Source organism: Bombus pyrosoma, linkage group LG4, assembly GCF_014825855.1.
Source record: "Bombus pyrosoma isolate SC7728 linkage group LG4, ASM1482585v1, whole genome shotgun sequence".
Classification (NCBI taxonomy): Eukaryota; Metazoa; Arthropoda; class Insecta; order Hymenoptera; family Apidae; genus Bombus; species Bombus pyrosoma.
The window spans coordinates 2,157,428-2,178,770 of NC_057773.1; the positions used below are offsets into that span (position 1 = coordinate 2,157,428).

General features: G+C 51.7%; 2 protein-coding genes across 4 annotated transcripts in view; one reads left to right on the forward strand and one right to left on the reverse strand.

Annotated features, from left to right (window-relative positions):
• LOC122566890 (hemicentin-2) overlaps positions 1-18,467 on the forward strand; it is a 37,041-nt gene extending 18,574 nt beyond the window's left edge. For 2 of the 3 annotated variants that reach the window (XM_043724806.1, XM_043724807.1), the window contains exons 3-8: positions 12,592-14,053; positions 14,797-16,037; positions 16,132-16,300; positions 16,389-16,567; positions 17,090-17,365; positions 18,172-18,467. In XM_043724806.1, the coding sequence (XP_043580741.1) occupies positions 12,592-14,053; positions 14,797-16,037; positions 16,132-16,300; positions 16,389-16,567; positions 17,090-17,365; positions 18,172-18,332 (3,488 nt within the window). In that variant the 3' untranslated portion in view covers positions 18,333-18,467. Of the gene's footprint in view, positions 1-8,133; positions 10,502-12,591; positions 14,054-14,796; positions 16,038-16,131; positions 16,301-16,388; positions 16,568-17,089; positions 17,366-18,171 lie in introns of those variants that run through there. The other variant, XM_043724805.1, reaches the window with a different exon arrangement.
• LOC122566914 overlaps positions 1-21,343 on the reverse strand; it is a 74,170-nt gene that overhangs the window by 51,314 nt on the left and 1,513 nt on the right. The gene's annotated exons all lie outside the window — the stretch shown is intronic.

The following is a 21,343-nucleotide window of genomic DNA, read 5'->3' on the forward strand; positions in this document are numbered from 1 at the left end:
CCAGACGCACGACTAGGAAAAGTTCAGGACCAGTGCCTGGACTTAAGAGACGGAGTTGTGGTGGTGTTAGACGGGTTTACAACGGAGCCGAGTAGTAACTGGCCTAGTAAGTTGTGCCGTTACTCGACCATAAACACACGGATTGCGTAACTATGCGAATGCAATGCCCATAAATAAGGAGCTCACGGTGAAAGAACAAGCGTGAACGAACCAAGCGCGTCGAACACGATCTTTCTTACGTATCGAGCAAGCTCGCGATCCACTATATGTACTTTCGTTTCCTTCTTGGAAGCCGAAAACCGACGCAGGCCCACTTGGCAGCGAGCGATCATGCTCGAACACAGTGGCTCGTGTTGTTCGTTCGATTCCTGGAATAGAATCGCGGTTGAAAAGAGAAGTTCCTCGCTTACAGCCTCTAGAATTCTTCTCAAACCGCATTGGCAGAGATCACGGGGTGGCTCGATGATCGGGAAGCTTAGCGTTATTGGCCGCGACCCTATCGATCGAGCGGGTCAACGCTCGTAATAGCCGAGTATCGATGGTGGTGCGCGGGGAACAATTAGTCGAGGTAGACTTTTCACGAGGACTCTGTTCGATAGTATTCCATAAGGCTGCAATTGGGGAGCTAAGAACCGGCCGTTTAACCGCTATTAGAGCTCCCGGTGTGCTGGCAAGCAAATACCGGTGTTCTCACTGCCGTTGGATCGAAAAACTTTCGTTCGTCGAGGAAGACCGAATTTCGTCGACGAGATATTTGCGTTCTCGTCCAACGTCAACGGACATCGATCTCACGGTTTTTCCGGTACACCCCAAAGTTCTTCATCACCATTCGCGATTCTCGCCCAAGTGCTGGAGATCGGATAGGAAATTACGGAACAGGAAAAGGTGGAATGAGGAATTCAGCGAAAGTAACGCGCATCGATTAGCCCGTTCAAAAGCCAAAACGAAAAGATCGGACGGAATTGAGTCACGCGTACCACCAACAACGAGAAGCACTGCGAGTGCGGGACTCGAGAGTAGTCGAGAGTGCTAAAGGTATATTCCGCCGGCTGGAAGGTCTCCGGAGGAACGGAGGTACAGGAGGGTAACGGCAAAAAGAGCGTAGAGGAGAGACAGAAGCGAAGAGAAAGAGGTATAGGTTAGGAACAAAATGGAGAGAAGGAGAAAGGCTAGAGACAGGAAGGGGGCGGGTAAACGGAGAGGAAAGGAGAGGGAGGGAGACAGTAGGTAACGGCGGGTAGGAGCGGCAACCGGCTCGACTGGAATCCAATGGCGCAAAGCCAAGAATTTTCAGTTTTCATCAGGAATTTTCCGTCTCGAGCCAGGCTTTGCCCTGTACGCTCGCAAAAACATTGGGGAACTGGCCTGGTGGAGGGCCGGAGCCAGAGAAACGAACAGCGGAGACGCGGACAAAAACTGCAACCTCGGAGAAGCCGGGGAAAAATGGTTTCCAAAGTTGTCGTCCAGAGAGGGAGAAGAAGCAGCAACGGGCCACGGACTTGCACTATATAGCGCACATTTTCCTGCATGCAAAAAGGTGGTCCGTCAAAAAAATACGTCATCCATCCTCGTTCGTTTAAAAGCGTGATGGAACGAGAGTGCTTGTATTTGGAGCACGAATACACTGCTTCTCCACGCTTTTCCTCTGCCTTCCTAGTCGACCGAACCTCTGCGTTCTTTTCCGTTCGACGTGAGAAGCGATTCACTCGGAAAATTCAGGGCAACTCGTGACGCATTGTGCTCGGTGATCGTGCGATTCCTACCATGCTACCATGCAACGAGGGAACTCGAGGTGAACGACGCGACGATTTCGAAGGTCGCTGGATTTAAGCATGATTCGAGATTTTTTGCCATGCTGGATGGTAAGATCTATGCAGGCAGAATCGAGATCGATCGCTTATAAGTTTGAAGGTATCGTTTCCTTTAATATCCTCGTGTGGAGTCTTTGTCGTTTAGCAAACGTTTCCTTAAGCATTGTAAATAGAGGAGGACGATCGTCCCGAGCGACAAAGTTAAGCATAGCGATCTCGTATAATCAGGCAATTACCTCGTACGATGAAATTTACCTCCAACCTCGACGATTAATTACTCGCAGACGTTGCATTACTCCGACAGTTAACCAACAGTTGGCTTAATCCCGTTCGATTCCACGTAAACGGGCAAACAAAAAAGGGGCTTTCTCGGACTAATGATACGATACTATGACCTCGATCGATGGATCGGTGCGGCTCTCGCCCGAAGCCCTTTAAATCGCTCCGTTTGCGAGTCGCGTCCAGCGCTACTCGCTAGCAGGCAATTTAGTTTGGAAAACTCGGCTGCTACGCCAATGAGAGAGAAGTGGGACCGGTGTGACTGGTTCGCAGATGCGAGACCCTCGGTTCTCCACGCACCTCGTCGCACGTATACACGCACGCAACAGCCTGCGATCGTTCCACTCGCTCCTCGTCGCGTTTCCTCCATGTCAAGGAAATCCCGGATAACGGTCGATCTTGAGTGCCATCGATTTCGCGCGTATTTGCTTACGTCGTCCCAATATCGCGAATTCCCCCCGCCCCCTTTGTCTCTCCATCGGTTCTTATTTCGCCACTCAATCGAGAGCCGATCTTAATATCTACTGGATTTCGATTTCATGCCACGCGGCACGACCGAATAACGTTAGAAATCGCGTTAGCTCGAATTGCTGGCGGCTGATTCATAGCAGAACACGCGTCAAAGAGTGTGACGTAACGTAGCAAATCCGCGAATAGCTGGTTAATCGCGCGACGACGCATCCGCTATCCGCTCTCCTCCTCGTTCCTCCTCGCCACTGTTTTTCTCTCTTGCATTCGTGCACGAGGGCGCGCGCACAAACGCACGCGGAAAACGTGCCGGAAATCCGTGCAACAGGTGCCGCCAGCGAACTGCGAACTTCTCGCACAGTTTCGCAGAGTACCGGTACAGTTTCGGGAGCGGAGGAACAGTTGCGATAAGGAATAGTTGAACGCTGTGCGTCGTGTTTTCCAATCGGGAAATCGATCGTTGGACGTGGCTCGCGTGCGGTCAGAGATGTTTCAGCGACAACGTGGCTCCGCGAGGAAGAGAAAGACGAAAAATCGGAGACTATATAGGCAGGCGAGCTTCTTCGCGTTCCTCGATGATAAATCGTCGCGCGAGGTGCCATGTATTCTCGTGTCATCGCGTCGAGACAGGCTACCGAACTCGTGAACTTCTTCTTCTTCCTCCCGAAACTATGTCTTTTCTTTTTTCCTCTTTCCACCACTCGATCACAGCGCGTCTCTAAACAGATTTACGAGCGACACACCGGCCACGGTTTGTTTTAAAAATGCACTTTGTTGTTTGGAGTTTGCTGTACAAAGTTCGCTGTGGTACGTTTGGCTTCGAACAAAACAGTTAAGTTAGGTAATATCCTCTAGAATAGAGTCAGCGTTTCGTTTCGTTATCGGGAGCCTCGTTGCGAGTCGTTCGAGCCGTAGCACGAGTTTCTTCGTTCGATCGCGTGGCGTTTGGTTAATGCGAGTCTCGTGTCACGATTAGTCGGCTCCGATGGCTTTTTCACGGCTAACGAGCAACGAGAGAAACAGAATAGCTCCGATCACTGTTTCGCCTATACGCTGCGCCGAAGCTACTTGCCTTGTACGCTATCTATCGTTAATTGCGATACCTTCCCTGTTTTCCAATGATAATAATAATAATAATAACAGTAGCAACGACGATAAAACAATCGAGCGACGTGAATCGAAAGGCTTCGACCGTGTAAGTATCCGTACGCGGAAACGATCTGGATTTTTCCCAGCCCCGATTGTCCTAGCCTGTTCGTTGTTTCTTCCGTTCGTCGGAGGGGAAACGCGAGTTCGTTACGGTCGTAAACCCTGCTGGTGCTCGTTACTTTTCCGGCAGTCCGTCAAAACAGCGGCGTGCCAACAACAACCACCGGTCCTGACGTCGAGACCATTTAGATCGCTCGGTCACGTTCGACCACTCTCCACCGAGGAAAAAATGCTGTGAAGGGGACACAAAGGAAACCTTCGGAGCAGTGGGCTCTCTAAGCACGCAGCCACGCAGGCACGTAGGCACGCAGCAGTGCGGAGATACGCGCCCTACGTACATTACGCATACACACGGCTCGTACGCGGTGCGTGTTGCGCGTAGTAACGCGCACAGAGGACACGTGATACGCTCTCCAATGTATCCCACGCTCTTTCGCTGTTGGGAGTTGGAAGACGACGTCAAGTACCTTGATGTACACGCACATACGATGGACGTGTGTACAAAAGTACGTTGTTTTACGGAAGGACGAGCTGCGAATCTCGTGCCCCGCGTCACGACGTCGCGTTTCACGTTCGACGGAAGTTTCGATGAGCCCGAGGGGCGATCGAGAGGCGACGGTGTTATAGAAAAAAGCAATCATGGAAAGATAAACGAGGCGGGAAATGTGGTAAGCAATACCACCAGACGTAAGAAACCTAGCATGGTGCGACCCCTTATCGCAGGTCGAATGAAAGCCGCTGTTATCGCTCTGGCTCAACACGCTCAGACTTTGACTCCTGCCTAAGAACACTAGAGCAGAGGTTTTCTCTTTCAAGTGGATCGCTCAACACCATTTAATTGTCCTGACTTTCTTATCGAAGTATCTTCACCTATATTTCCCTTCGTTTAGATCGCGCATCCTGTTGACTGTTTTTCCCAAGATCTCTCTCTCTCTCTCTCTCTCTATCTCTCTCTCCAGGAACATCATCGAGATCATTTTATTTGGGGGCGATAGTAGAGTAGGTCGTCTTTTCGCGGAAACGTGACCTTCTTTCCCCCGTCGTGTCGCGTCGTGGGCTCGCCGCGGTAAGACGCATCTCGATCCAGTTACGTATACTACCGTGTCTCGTTTTTGTCGCGCCTACGGCCGAGTCTATGTAGAAAGAGCATCGATCGAACAACGCCAATCAAAGAGAATTTTGACGGTGTTCTGTGTGGAAGCTGTTCTGGTATCTGGCGTACCGTGACGCGAACAGGGTTAAATTTAGCTTCGATCTTCTCTTAGGAAACGTTGAACCCAAGACCTTTCCATCCTCTTCTCTCTTTCTGGTCCGTTCGGTGTTCCTGCCGTCTGTTGGTTCGGTTGGCCGGTCGCTTTCGCTCCGCGGCCCTCCGGTCGCCCTCGGGGTCCGTCGCGGTTCGTCTACAAATATAAGCAGTAACCAGGGTCCGCGATTCGCGCGGTTTTCGTTCCAAAACAGCAGCCACTGTTATTTCTACCGAGTAGCAGAACGCCCTGGCCACTGCGATATCCGGTCTCTAAACGAGTTTTAACGAGGTGGCACGTGTTCTTTCTTATCGGCCTCGCGTCCCCCCGTTCCACCTTTCCTTCGGTCCTCCGGTCATAGTTTACATTTCTTTCTCATTTCGTAAACGACGGTTTCGACTACGGTCGGCGCGCGTGTGGACGACTCGCCGCCCCCACTGCATCTCATTTCTGACACGTTCGCCGCGCGCCCCATTTTTTCCGCCCTCGCCTTGGCTCGTCGTTTAACGCGACGTCGCACAGTACACAGCATGTGGCGCTCGTTCGCCAAGACAGTATCCAGGAATGCTCTCGACGTCGTACGTGCGATAAGCGTTCTCTCAGCCTCTCCCAACTCGACCAGAGAAGAAAAAAGTTTTTGTCGCCGATCCGGCCGCTATATCTGCGGCCACGAAATGAAAGAGCCTCTTGTTACACGCTGCCATTCTCGGGGCCATGCGGTTTTACTCAGCCTCTCCTCTCTCGCGCCACCCGTCGTGGATGACCTCTTCCAGTGCCTTCAACCACGTCGTCGTTTTTCTTTTTCCACGCTAACGCCCGAACCGGGACACCGACCGTTCCTTCCACAGTACTTACATATGTTCGCGTACATACATTCACGGCCGTGAAACGGGTCCACCCGATATCGGTATCGGCCTAGCGGTATACGCGTCTTATACGCACAACCTCGCGTGTCCATTGCATCGTGTAAACTCCGGCGACGCCGCAACCTCGTATTTGTTCGAGCAGAAAGCGGCTACCCGTGTCGGCGGTGGACGAGCGACGCTCGAGAATCAGGAATTCCAAGGTCGGCGAAAGGCGGGGACGGTAGTGTTCAGGGAAAGCGACTACGCGACAGTCGTATTCACGGGCGTGGGTGGACGCGTTCTATATACCTCACGGTATTTCTCCAAAGATACTTACCTTCGGAGCTGCACATAAGTAGCTTCCATGCCGTTGCGATGCGCGAACCGAGGAAGAAGTCAGGTACGACCAAGCTGACCAGTTTAGCGCCTGGATCGAGCTCTATCCCATTGCAGAGACGAGACAAAGGAATGGTACCGGCTTAGGAAATATCGAGTCCCTGCTAATGGAGGCTATCCTCTATGAGATTTGCGACAGGTTTTCGACTTTGCCTTGGTTACTCTTTTGAACCGTGGGACTAATAGAGCCTGTAATCTAGGCTCCAATTAGACCTTGAAAGAGATCAATAGGCACTCGAAGCGTCGTTTGAAGCGAAGAATAATAGAGAAGCGGTAGAGCGATGTGAAGGGCTAAGCTGTTCGAAGGAGGAACGAGTTCCGGGAATGGGAACGTCCCGCGAGAGTTTGTCGAGAGCTACGATTTATGGAACGGATAAACAAGAACAGTCCGTTTCTACAATTACGTTCGAGCGTCATCGATCAACACGTCGCGAGATACTCCTTATCGAGACGTCAAGGAGACCTCTGGAACCAATCCGACGTATACATATATGCCGTGTCGTCAGAGTCTAGCGTCGCTCGTCTGTCGAACGGAACGACCCGCGCGTCATCGTGAATTCGGACGACGTGCTCGTCGTAGCTAGTCGAGTCGATCGAGTTTGATCGTGGAACAAAGGCTGGCGCCGATAATGCACGTGCTAGAATGGTAACGGTAAGAAAGCCGAGCAGAGAGCGGAGAGGCATTGCTGAGCCTGAGGCACGGTATCGGGGCCCGATGTAGCGACGTTGCCAACTCTGGCAAAGGTAGAGGCCCCGACGGTGTTGCGAGATCACGGAGGCGACGTTGTCGGGCGGTTTGGAAGGTTGGTGGAAGGTAGAGGAGGCGGGCGAGCGCAGTGCCGGGAGAGCGTCAGGTAAGACGCGGCAGAGAGGGAGAATGGTTCTGAAAGGCAAAAAAGGAGAGAAGAGGGAGGAGGTGGAGGAAGAAAAAGAAGACGCAGAGGACTTAACAGAGGGTGAACGAGAGGGGGGAGAGAGAGGTTCTCGTCGTCGAACGTAAGCGTAGAAAAGAAGCTGGCGGTGTTCGAGGGAAGCGTTTGGCGCGGAGGGCACGAGAGGTGGAGAAGGGGTCGGAGCTCTCGGTCACCGGCACGACCGTAGGACGTAACCGCGGCCCGGCGGTGTTGCCGCTTCCTAGTAATTCCTGGGCTGCCGCTTTCGGGTCCGAGTCCGAGTCCGGGCTGTTGCTTCTTGGCAGAGATCTCTTCACGGTTCTCGTTTCTCGGTTCGGGGACCATCTGCTCGGCCTCCGGGCTTTGAATCTTTAATGGTTCGCGTGACTGGACGTGGCGGCCACGGGATGCTGTGCGAGGCCCGGCTGCCCTCTTTGCCACCATACTTCGTCGTTGTTACTTGCCTTTTCCTCTCTCTCTCTCTCTCTCTCTCTCTCTCTCTCTCTTTTTCTCTCTCTGAGCTAACTCTCCGTTAACCTTGCTTGAAACTCCAGACCGGAGGGATCTCGCGTACACGAAGACTCACAATTCGGTCGTTTCGATCTACTAGATTTAGTACGATCGAGCGTCGGTTTTACGAGCGCGAATGGAAAGAAGCAACGCCATCGATCGAATCCAATCGCGCAGACGAGGGCACTCGAGACGTTTACAACGTGTTGAGAATGACACAGGGCTTAATCGCGCGCTTTTAATCAATGGGTGAAAAGTTGGAGAGGTCGCGGGGCTGACGCGAGCCACCCGGAATCGTTCGAATCGAGGCGCTATTATCGCGGCCGCAATTATTTCGACGATTCCGCCGGGCTTATTCCGCTGACCGTTCCTCACCGAGTCGCAGGATGGAAGGTTCGTTAACGACTCGCGAACGGCAATCGTTAGCGTTTAATTAAGCGCATTTTTGACGCGTATCGCGTGCAAACTTCGACCTGATCGTCTACCATTCACCGCTCGCCCGATTTTTCAAACCGAGCCGAAAACCGATCGCCGTCGAACAACGAACGTTTCCCCTTGCTTGAGTCTTCTGCCTTTCATCCGATTCGAGACCCGCTTCTTTGCGGCCTCTCTCGTCCTCGAGACCCGTCTTCGATTTCATTTCGTACTCCTTCTTATCCTTCGCATCTTCCCTTCGAACGCGTTCAACGCTCCTCTTACGGTTTGTGAACGTGAACGCGCGCGGGTGTGGGAAACGTCGATTTTCACGCGAGCCATGTCCGCGCACCTTTCGTCCAACGCATCCTTCGACTATCAGAACGATGGGAATATTTATTCCTAGGAAAATAGAGAATTCCGCAAGATGGAAGGAGCAGCTGGCCGAAAGTAAGAGGCAGGTAGTGTGGTAAGTCGGGTGGAGAGGAGCGATCGTCGAGAAACGGACACCTGCTGCACCGAGGTGTCCTTCGACCGTCGAAAAACCACCGGTCGCGATCCTTCCCTTTTCGCGAGCAATGTACCCTCTTGCTAAGATTCCTCGAGATACCAGTTAAGGAATAGTAGCCGCGTAGTTGACCCTTAAACAGGACGTTCATCCTCGTTAAATTCCTCGGTCGTCGTTCGTCGTTCCTAGCAGTTATTTCGGGAGAGAAAAAATTGCGCGGGGGTCGGTAGCAGGCTCGCCGATGAAAAAGCTCAACGACAGACGGCCGCGCGAAGGTTTGGGAGTCCCTTGGGCCTAGCCCACGGCGGTAAGAACCACCTGCCGCATAGGTCGGTGGGGGCAAGCTGTTCTCGCGCCTCCAACCTTTTCTAACCGTCGTCTTCTCTCTTCTCCTCAATGGCTTTACCTTATTCTGCCTCGTCTTCATCATGCCCTACGCGTTTCCATCCGATCCTTTTTTCTCTGTCCTCGTCGAACACGTTCGTTCGCCGTCCGTCTTCCGTCCAGCCGCTGCCACCTTGGCTACCATCGCCAGCATCATCATCATCACTAGCATCGCCACTACGATCACTACCACCTTCGACACCATCGTCCTATACATATATATCCATACGAACGAACGACGACCGGTTGTACGTTGCGCGCTGCGCTACGCGCGCACCAAACCGTAGTGGGGGACGCGGCGATCGGGGAGAAGCCGACCGGTGGGGGGTAGCGCCGATGCTACGCGACCCCAAGCTCAGTCGTCGCGCGACCCTCGTCGAGTGTGTTTGTGTGTATGTTAGTTGGTACTGGAATTTTTAACGCTCCTACGGATACGTTACCCTTATAGTGTTCTTACTGGAAACGAACTTGTACGGTATCCGAGGACAGAACAGTGTCTTTATTCGCATGTTGCAAGTTTTACATTCGTTTCGCCGTACACTTTCTCCATCTTGACACATTTGTCGACTTATTTTCGTCCCGTTGCCCTCGCTTCCTCGCTCGTCCCTCGCTATTTTTGCATCGACTGACCGTCTCGCGAAAACGACAGGGGAAAGTAAAGTTTCACAAACAGAAGGACAAAGCACGTAGGTGGCGATCGAGTATCGCAGGTTACAGCGGTTGAACGAAGATCCGCGTACCGAAGGTGGTACGCGAGAACGCGTATAATACCTGCGAGTCTCACCAGCGGAACAAAGGAGTGCCTTAGGCCGGACGGTTGCAACGTGGCGTTTTGAAATCGCGCGCAGACCTTCCTTTTTTGTTTGTCCCGCGGACGGACGGATGCTCGCGATGGAAATCACCGTGCGAGCCTCGTCGTTCTCGGCGAACCTGCTGCAACGAGCGTGCCGCTGTTGAGAAATCGCCTCGAGTGAGAAACCATCGTGCACCCAAGCGTCGGGCACCCGAGACGATGGGAGGATACTTTTTTGAGCCAGTGGATCGTGAAACAATTCGCGTGGGTCTACCATCCAGGTAGTCGTGATTCGTTCGAAAACGTCGATCGCATACGAATCCGGGAAGAATCGCGACCGATGAAGCTTGTTGTTGTCTTCGTTTTACCGATTTCGACGAAGGGAGAGAGATACAGTGCGAAGAGAAGGTGCGAGAGTGAAACAACGAGTGATAGAATAGAACGAATATCGAGTTATGCGTGCAGTGGTTTGTTTGGTGGTTTGACGAGCGTGATCGAGAAGATCGATACGATCATCGATGCCGCGTGCTGGCAAAACTCGCGCACCGCCGTCGTTTCTAGGTGAAAGTCGCTGCAACGCGGAACTCTGTCCTCCAGTGCGAATGGAGCCGCGCAATTTACGTCTCTCGTTGTTCCGTTCCACTCGAACCGTTTGTGGAATTCGTTTTGCCGATAGAATGGATAGGATTCGACTGCCGAGCACCGCGGCAATTATCGTCGTTACCTTGCTGCTCCTGCATCCCGGTAAGTACATTCCCCGGAAACGAAAAAACTCGTTCCTCGTTCATAGCCTGCGTCGAGACTCGTTGACCCTAGTTTTCTCTCGATGAAAAAAGGAAAAAGATGGTAGACATTTTCCTACCGAGAATCGTGTCATCGTGAATGACGAAACGGTTTTACGGCCGGCGAAGAAAACGATTGGAAAGAGAGCCCTTGCATGGCGTCGCGACTCTCGCGACGTGCCGTGTCGGTATGTCGCAGTTTGCAGCGAGTTTTGTTGCGCGTCCTTTTAACAAACCCGTTCTGGGCCGCGCTCGAGGCCGAGAAGGCCTCCTTTCGCCTCCTCGACCAATGAAAACTCTGCGCGCGATTTCAATCCTATCGACAAACGTTCGAACGTTCACGTATAGATCGAAGTACGCAAATATCCTTCTAGCTGACTGCAAGTTACGATCTTGTGTGGAGGTATTTTTCGAAAATCCCAAGTATTGACCCAACAGCGTTTGTGCATTTACATACGCAATACTAGAAGCTGCAAAAAACAAGTTCCAAGAATTAATTTTGTAAGCGAGAGCCAGTTAGCGAAGAAAAATTGTAATTGGCTAACATGGCATCGTTGTATAGATCGTACTGTAGAGCCGACTGTAATGCCGCATCCACATTAACCAGAATTGTTGGCAAATAGTTCCGCTATGTATGTACTCATTGCGAATAGAAGTAGCACCGTGTCCACCATTACAGTTCACGAACGAAATGTAAACAGATCCTTTGATGTACTTTTTCGTTCGCTGTTCGTTGACTAGTTCGTCATTTGTTCGTTGCACGTTGTGAACGTGGCATTACGAGCCGTGTTTCTTCGTATTTCACGCTGTAAAGACACAAATTCGACGAAGCTGTGTCGATAGCGTAGTCATGGTAAATTCGTTAGGTATGCAGAATGCGGCTCGCTTAGGCAGCTTCCCGTTGGAGAAATACCGAACGACGCCGCGACGACGGTATTAGGCTTCGTGACGTAGCCGAGCTGCCACAGGTGTCCCCGTGTATATGAGCGACGGGTTAACACTACGGCTCGCCTTGCAGCTGCTTCTTCGTCGAATATAATATACGTTAGGTAACCGACGACACACCGATGGCAGCTCGTTACGATTCGTTCGACAACGCTCTTTCGATCGATTTTTCGACGATGCACCGTATATATACACTCGCTCACATTCCACGCGTGCTAGTAAAGATAGGAAAATACGTATATGTATAGTCGGTATCTCGATAGAAGAAATCGAACGTCGCGTCGGTCTGATGGCACGTGAGCAAGAAAACGGTGCTATCGAAAAGTAAACAAGCCACGGCGAGAAACGCGGGGAGAGTTCGAAGGGAAAACGTAAACTGCGATGGGTCGATGAATAGCTAAGATAGGGGATAGAGGCAACGAAGAGGGATAGAACGGCGCGGATGGATTTATAGAGAGACAAGTAGACGTAAATATAGACTGGTGCATAGGTAGAGAAAAGATGGGTTGAGCGGCGAGTGGGAGCCGGACAGAACAGGTAAAGGTGAGAGAAGAAGGTTGAAAAGAGACGCACGCTGACATAACATAGGCTAAGGTTGTTAGAAGGAAAGGGGGAACGATCCCTTGGAACGAACGAACGAACGAACGAACGAACGAAGAAACGAACGTCCAGTAGTGGTGGGGTTAGAGTCGCGAACGAGGAGAATAAGAGGAAGAAGAAAGAGAGGTCTCGCGATATCAGCGAGAAGTCAAACCGGTGACTTTACCGTTACGCGACCCAATGACGAGACAGCGACGGATCGTTTGGCCGTCGCGACGCCTATCATTTTGCATATACGTGGACGTTATATATCGGCGACGGTTAAAATTGCAAAACGATTCCCGTGTATAGGTTGGCTCGGCGATGTCGAACAGTATAAATCGTGCAAGCTCTGACGCATAGAATATTAGACCGTTGGAGCGCGAGACGGAATTAGACGATGGGAAACGGTCGCGAGAAAATGCACACGGCGCGATGAGAAGAAAATGAGCGTCTACCGACGAGAAATATACAACGGTGTATAGGAGCGCGAGTTCTAACGAGATGGTTGGTTTCGATGTGTTTCAGCAGCGGCACAGGGTCGCGTCGAGGAAACGCAGATGGACACGCACGAGGGGTCCACCGTACAGCTGCAGTGTCGCTTCTCCCCGCCGAGGGAAAACGTAACTTGTTTCTGGTTGACGCACACCAATGACAATCACGATAACGCAGCGATAGACAATCTCGCGTTATCGCCTCAGTACAAGGTGTTCATGAACCTAGAGGAAGGTCGATACGATCTTCAGATACGAAACGTATCGTACGAAAGGGACAACGGCAAGTACGAGTGCCGTGTGAAGGCGAGCGGCACCGGGCACGACCTGCACCGCAAGTTCATCACTCTGACTGTACTTAGAGCGCCTGGGCCACCGACGATCTCGCCGACCTCGGCGTCCGCCACCGAGGGCCAAAAGCTCGAGTTGCAGTGCAACACGAACGGCGGCAGTCCCGAGCCGGAAGTCAGATGGTACCGCGGCAACGAGACCGCCGTTCTTCACTCCGGCAGAACGTTGTCGGTCGAGCCGAAAAAAGAGGACGACAGAGCGACTTTTCGTTGCGTGATCAGGAACCGGGCTATGCGCGACGGTGAAACGTTGAATGCCACGGTAACCCTCGATGTCAACTACTTTCCGCGGGTTACCGTGGGTCCGGAAAATCCTCTGAAAGTCGAAGTAAATGGAACCGCGAACCTCGAGTGTCGTGTCGACTCGAAACCAACCGTTGGTATGGTACGATGGTGGCGGGACGGAAGTTTCGTGGCTACCAGTTTTCAGCACACCATACGAAGAGTCACCGTCCAAGATGCCGGCAAATACACCTGCCAGGCGGACAACGGACTTGGGAAGAGGGGCGAGAGTTCCCTCTTGTTGGACGTTCTTTATCCACCGACCGTCTCGATAGAGGGCGATCCTCTGAGGATCGCCGAGGTCGAGGACACGGTGACCGTGCACTGTAACGTGACTGCAAATCCTCCGCCGACGGTGATCGAGTGGTTGCGTGACAGCCGACCGGATTTTCGACAACTCGGCTCAATTCTTCGGCTGAGCCGCGTCACGGCCGATCACGCCGGAAATTATACCTGTCGAGCGGTGAACACGATTTATCCCTCTGGCGGCGAGAGGCGAAACTACTCAGCCACCGCTCGGTTAACCGTTCGAGTCAGACACAAGCCGGGTCCAGCCAGGGTCACTCCGGACTCTCCGGTTGCCGTCGAGGGGTCCAGAGTTATTCTCACTTGTATGGCCAGTCCAGCCGGCTATCCAGAACCCAGGTACAAATGGTGGAAGGAGGGTGAGTCTGGAACGATATCGATGCCCTCGGAGAACACCGGCCCGAGATACGAGATCGACTCGGTTCACTTGGGCAGCGAGGGAACGTACAAGTGCCATGCCACCAACGAAATCGGCAACGGAGAGGCCGCGTCCGTTAACTTGACCGTGCACCAACCGCCCAAGATACTGACCAAGTTGCAACCACACGTTACCAGGAAGTGAGTATCCAGTTTCCCTGGAATTTTCTCGTTCTCGTTTCTAGAGCGTTTTGTATTCGAGGTTATCAAGAAGACGGAAAAGTTCAGATGCTATCGGGGACCATTCGCTACGTTATATGCTGGCTGGAAATTGGGTCGGTCTACTTTAAGCCGGGATTAAGAGTTTACGGTTTAAAAGTCGCGGAAAAGTTAGGAACACCTTAGAATACTGGCGGCTATGTTAATTCACAAATAATCCAGAGACCGTTACGCGGGCGTGGGCAAGAGAATTTCGTAGATTGGGGGAAGAAACGCGAAATCGGCCAAATCCCTTTTCCCTTGGTAAAAGATTCATCTTCCATCTCGTGACGGAATCGCAATTATACGGTATACAACGAATAATAAAGAGTGGACGATCAGAAACAGAATACTTAATTACCTTCTTTGCTGCTAAAAATACACAGGAATTATCTTCCCTCGGCCATCACGCGAGATCGTTCAACCCTTCTCTCGAACATTTCCCTGTATTTTTAACGACAAAGAGGACGATTAAATGTGCGCTACGATCGCATCCAAGTACCTACAATACTTTGGCGTAACGACGGGGATGCGTACTTATTCTCAAAGTATAGAAAGACATCGAACAAATTTTTCTGTCGTATCGCTTTGAATCTTTGCTCGTGAAATTCTCTCATTCGATTAACATTACTCGCAAACCCAACATTTTTTAACGAAAAGTGCAAACAGGGAAATGTCGTTCACAGGGTCGGCGAGTCATCGTTTCAAGTGTCCTGCGTGGCGCAGGGCAAACCCCGGCCAAGTGTTCGATGGTTGAAGGACGATCAAGAGCTCACCGCAGATGAGAGGCTCTACAAGGTGACTACAACAGCCTCGGAGGGTCACGGGAACGTGATCACCGTGAATTCAACGCTGAGCTTCCTGGGCCATGCCCGACCGCAAACGGACGAGATCGTGGCCAGCGATCGAGGCAAATACACCTGCGTGTTCGTGAACGAGGTCAAGAAGGTCGAGTCGACGATGATGTTGAAGGTGGAACACGAGCCTATCGCTTTGCATCAACACGGCAAAGTCGCGTATAATTTGAGGGAGACGGCCGAGGTGGCGTGCAAAGTCCAAGCTTGGCCGAAACCCGAGTTCCAATGGAGTTTTGGCACCAACGCGGCCAGCTTGCAGGGGTCATCGAGCGACGGTCACTACGAGATTTCCACGAGCAGCGACAACTACGACGTGTACACATCCGTGCTCAGGATAACCAACATCCGAGAGTTGGATTACGGAGATTACAGTTGCAGAGCGGCAAACGCCCAAGGTAGCATCACTTCGACCATTCGACTGCAACCGAAAGGCGCACCTGAGAGACCCATCAACATCACGGCGATGGACGTCGGCCCTACTCACGTAGCTTTGCTCTGGGAGCTCGGTTTCGACGGCGGATTGCCCATCACTAAATACTTCGTCTCTTACAGAAGAGTACCCGGTGGTGACGAAATCGTAGCGCCGGATTGCGCCGTTCCTAGACCACCGGCTGGTCAGTGGCTCGAATTGGACTGTCGTCGATCTAATCCGTGTAACGTGACCAGCCTAGAGCAACATCAGACGTACACGTTCAAGGTTAAAGTGTACAACACGAAGAACCATTCGGACTATTCCGACGAGGTAACAGCAACGACCGCAGTTGCCAAAATTCCTGCGCCGTTGAGAGTTAGCTACGATCCGGAGAGCGGGATGCTCGCCATCAGTGTCGGCGCCACTTGCCTATCGCTGGTGTCGTCGATTGAGAAGTTCGATGGGCCGTCTTCCTCCACGGATGAGTCGCAGTGGAGGATTCTCGACGAGTGGCCTCTCGAGGTACTTGGAAGCGCTCCTACTCAAAGGGAGGGTGTCCTGGATGACTTAGAATCTCTCGATACCGAACCTAGACTCAGAGTTAGATTGTGTCTGAAGGCGGATCGGCAAAAATGTGGCGAATACGCGGAGGCTGAAAGTGAGTAACCGCGTTTACCTTTTTGCCGATTGTAATCGTATTGCGTTATAATCCAAGGACCATACGGTACTGAACGGTTTTTCGTTTGTCACAGTTGGTCCTTCGTATATCGCACAAGGTGGAGCTCTTGCAACACCGACATTGATCGCCCTTGTAGTCAGCGGTGCCGTGTTTCTGCTGTTCGCTGCGCTGTTATTGCTCTTTTGTCGGTGTCGACGAAAACACGTCACCAAGGCGAAGGACTACGAAATGGACTCGAACGCGTAAGTATTTGAATCTGTTTGGACGATTCGAAGAGAGTTCCAGCTACACGGTGCTCGAATGGGATTTCGATGTTGTTTGCTTGTACAGGGTTCGACCGAGCCTCGTCGCCGGAAACGGACAGCAGAGCCAGGCGCCGCCGCCCTACTACGCAGAGAACAAAGCCCTCGAACACAGTTTGGATCACGCGCTAGCCATGGAGGATTCCAAGACCCCGGCGTACTCGCAACCTGGCTACGGTTACCATCAACCGAACCACAACATCAATGGTAAGAAGTTGCCGAAGACGTAAACGTTAGTGGCGTAGCAATTTTAAAAAACTGGAAGAAGTCTGTCGGAGTGGAGAGGACGTACCTCGGTTCGGGCGCGAATGGAAAAGATACGGTATAAAGTAAAGCGGTTTAACGAGGTCTACCTTCCCATGACCGTACTTCTTCTAAAACTCCAACGATTACTTGCGTAACGACGTGCAATTGCAATTTAGCTTTTCTTTCTTGCGCGATACTTACTCGCCCTGTACGGAGTAAATAAGTCACGCGACTAAAAATTGTCACAGTGCAAAAGTAACGTCCGCTTCTTTTCTTCGAAATTCTCCGTTTCTTCTTCTTACGCTTGTATTCGAGACATAGGAACGTCTCGGCCATTAACGTCTCGGCGTTTCTCGTCGCTTCGAAAATAACCGTTACTTCAACACCGAGCCAACAATTATATGCCTCGGACATGGTAAACAAGAACTTTTTACTCTTAGTTCGCCTAATAAATGGTAATTGATGCATTCGCGTTGACGGCAGGCGTCAACATGGGCTACATGGACAACAGCTACTCGAACTCGAATAACGGGGGCTCGGTGAATTCGCAAGACTCCATCTGGCAGATGAAGTCGGCGGCCGCGAACGGCGTTGGCCAGCCGTACGACCTGGCGGGCTACGCAACCACCGAGTCGGATTACCCGACCCACCCTCATTACCTCCCACAGAGGGAGGATTACCGGGAGAGCCATAATCTAAGTCGACAGCAGTTTTGCTCGGAACCATTCGCCACCGTCGTAAAGTCTCAAAAACACGTCGGTGAGTAGTATTCTTTAGTCGAACTCTCTCTCCCGTTTCCGCCGCGATCCTTCTACCCCGTTTCACCTCCCCTATCACCGTTTCCTCGACCCTTTCCCCCACCTCACGCCCCGTTTCATCCCTTTTTATCCAGCCTTAGCCGACGCTCCACGATCGACCCACCACGTCCAGCGATGAGCATTCAATTCTATCTGTCGCAAGTTCTCGAGCAATTTAGTTATACGGAAAGTTCGAATCGCCCTCCGAGCGTTATTCGAATCGAAAAATGTTTCAAGGTGTTTTCGACAGTCGTGACAGGCTTAATAGTCGATCGTACAAACTTGGCGAAGTTGCCGAAGCGGTTCGCCAGTCTCGCCAGTTTTCGGATATTAGAATTCCCGCCTGTTACCGATCGCCGATTTTATTTCTCTTTTGTTACGGAATTGTCTTATACGACGTGTTTATACAGTGCCACGTACCGAATATAGGTGAGCGGTTTTAAACGGTAAAACGGGTCCGAAGTTTCGAAGACGCGTGCCGCGAATTCTAACACCACCGGAATCACAATTTTTTCAATGAAGATGTTCTCGAATTACCCTTAAGTAATACAACTGTTCCAACTTGGCGATTGCGAATTCGAGACCTTTGCAATTGCCAAGAGCTTTTATCGCCGTACCACGTTCGGTACGAGGCTCCTGGCCATTGCTATCCATCGTATCCTCTCTTCGCATTCCTCTCTCGTTCTCCGTGCACGTACATCGCCGCCACCGCTGCGTTCTTTTGTTTTCCTACTCTCAACGGCCGTTTGTCGATTGTTTGTCCGACAGATTCACCGTACGACGTGTCCGGTCTACCTTATCAGGAGAACTACGACGAGGACGCGAAGCCACCTCAGCAGGTCAGCCTATCGTACGACGAGAGTCTCGAGTCGGGCTACTCGACCCCGAACAGCCGAGGACGCCGGATTATTCGTGAGATAATCGTTTGAGATCTGCCTACCGGCTCGCGAGCCGGAAGCACCCGCACCACATGGCTATAGCAGGAGGCCACTCCCACCGGAGCCACGTATCACCCGGTGGACCATACGCGCGATCCTCTCCGCCATAGGATGGAGATAGTGATCGAGAACCCCGTGGAATCGCCACCACCGCCGCCTCCTCCGCCGCCTCCGTTACAGCCGCTGACCATGTCTTCGTGGAATGCCATCGTCACGGCTCCATCGACCACTACGTTTTCGTCGTCCAACGCCGTGGTGTGCACCTCGATGCCAGCTGCTACGACCGTGATGACGATAACTATCGCCGAAAATCCCACCGCAACTCCCAGCTACCCACCCCCTGTACGATTTTCTTATCGAGAAACGTACGCGACCAATTCGCTTCCGTTCGCCGGCGATCCGTACTCCGTGCGTCGCGGTCAACCTCGAGGAAGGTCGTACGATGATCCAGACGGAGCTTCACCGTCGGTTCGACGCATCGACAAGTCTGGACTGTTAGGTATCACCGAACCGGAGGCGTCCACCTTAAGAACCGGCTTGAGATCGCCAAGATTTCTTTCCGGAATGAACAGCGTCGTTTCCGGGATGCTGTCGCCTCGAAGATTCGAGTGTATCGGACAACTGGATCCGGTACCAGAGATCCCGGGACAAATTAGCCGGGCAAACGTGGCGCCTGGCGCCTCTAACGCGTTCCCCGTCGCATCCACGACCAACGTTCCTCTGATCGGTATGGCGTCGATGATCGGACACGAAAGAAGAGACGGATCTCGATTAGATTCCTGCGAAACGTTGTCCGTCGTTGATCTGGCCAGGCCAACGAAGTCAGTTTCCTTCGACTCTCTCGAACCTCGTCACAGAATCAACCACGCGGACGCGGGAACCACGTTACAGACTTTCGACCGTAATCTCGATGGAATCGAGTCTGCGAATCTGGACGTATCCGGCTACGCTTCGTCGTTCCAAATGCAAGAAAATTGCGAAGCTAGAGGGCGAACTCTGGGACGTTTGTCGAAGTTTGCTCTAGTCAGGAACGATCACGACAACACAGCGGACAGTATCGGTAGGTATTCCGAGACCTGCTGCAATTTTCCTTTCACCGTTCGCACGGCGACAGCGTTCTCGGGTTTTGAGGGAACCTCGAGTCTGCCGACGACTAGAGTCACCACGACCACCGTGACCACGTCGACGGCGACGGTAGCAGTCTCCGCAATGCGGGAAACAGATGCGAATGAGAAACAGGAAGATGTCGAGGGGTCCAACAATCGCGCGCCGGAAGAGGTAAGAGCGGAAGCGGAGGGCTGCGAGCACGGGTCGACGAGGAACCTAATGAAAGACGGGGAATCCTCGGAGAGAACCGACGAATTCGCGGACAACGACGGGATCCAAACGCTACGAGTGATCATTTTGTCGGAACAATTGTGAAACCTAAAGAGCAGCAGCTGATAATTTAGATGGAAGAAGGAGGTCAAACTTGTTTCTCGCCGACCGATATATTGTTCGATGTGTATTATATTTAAGTAGCATGTAAGTACAAACCGCGACGAAGATGGACGATCGAGTCTTGAGAGAGAAAAGAATCTCGCATGAAGGCTGACGCGATGCCATAAGAGGCCATAAACCTTTTCGAGAAGCAAAAGCGAAGAAAAAATCTCGTGGAACGTCGAGGCTTGAACGTGTCTCGCTGTTCTTAATAGAACTCGACACGTTCGAGTTGCGACGCGTTTACGCATTTTGTACTTTTATATCGTGGACGATGTCGCCGACTCGAGCGATGATCCCCGCGGTTCCCGCGATCGGGGACGATTTTTTCTGTAAATGTACCATAACTCGACTGCGCCGTGACGCGCTTATTAACTTAAGCAATAAGTCTGACGTTCGACAGCGACGCATAGGTGATACGCGCATTTTTCAAGTCGAGAATCGTCGCGTTTTCGATGAAAAAAACGCACGCACGATCGTTTTCGCCTGGCTGGAACTTTCGAGCGTTCGTCTGTTGTAAATAACGGTAAACGTATCAGTACTTAACGAAGTGGGACACGGCCGCGGACAGGGCCCGAGGGATTCCAAAGAAATCTGAGAGCGCCTCGTTCTCCTTTCGTTCCGTGTATTCAATACGAACGAGAACGAGGGGAGAAGGACGATTAACCAACCGAAGAGAAAGTGGAATGCTCGGATGGCCCGTTACGTTCTCGTGTCTCGCGTTAGAACACCGCGGAGGGAGTACGCGGTTTCAGCCCGAACTAACGATAGCTACGCTTTTAACGTTGAAAGGATATTTCTTGGCTCGTGCATCTACCGTGCGTCCCTTTAGTTTTGTAGTATTAACGCGGCGTGTTTAGAAATTTCGCGTACGTAGCGACCTTCGTTGAAGTCCTTATTTTTGTACCGCTCTTGCGAACGCCGCCGACGTTCGCCAAAAAATCGTGTTTCAATTCGTGTTCTAGTACTCGTGTCAAATATACGCGCGCTATTAGGGAGACCGCAGAGATATAGAGATAAGGAAAGAAAGGAAAAGAACGAGCAAAGTAAAAGGAGAGATATAAACAGGACCAGCCGGATCGTACGCGTTCGTTCCTTTCGACTTGTGATCTCATTTCTTCGCCGAGATACGAACATGATTTCTTTTTTAACGTTCGGGAGAACGGGCGAGCATTTTTATCGACCGCGGGACGGTGTCTCCTTTATTTGCTGCTAATAGAATTTCTTTTTACTTCTTGTTCCGATATTCCATATATGTATATACATATAGACTGTTTCATTTTCGAGATTATATATCTTGGAGTTTCATTTACCTTTTTAAACGCAACAATTCGCGAACGAAGGAAAAAATACAGCTCAATGTATATTTTTCGCCGTTCCTCGAATCTTCGACCGTCTCCGGAAGCGATGGGAAATCACCGTTCTTCCGCTTCTCAACGACAAACCGATCGATTGACCGACCGACCAAATAATGTATCACTTCCGAAACAGAAAGCGTATCGCGATAAGACACGCGCATGTTG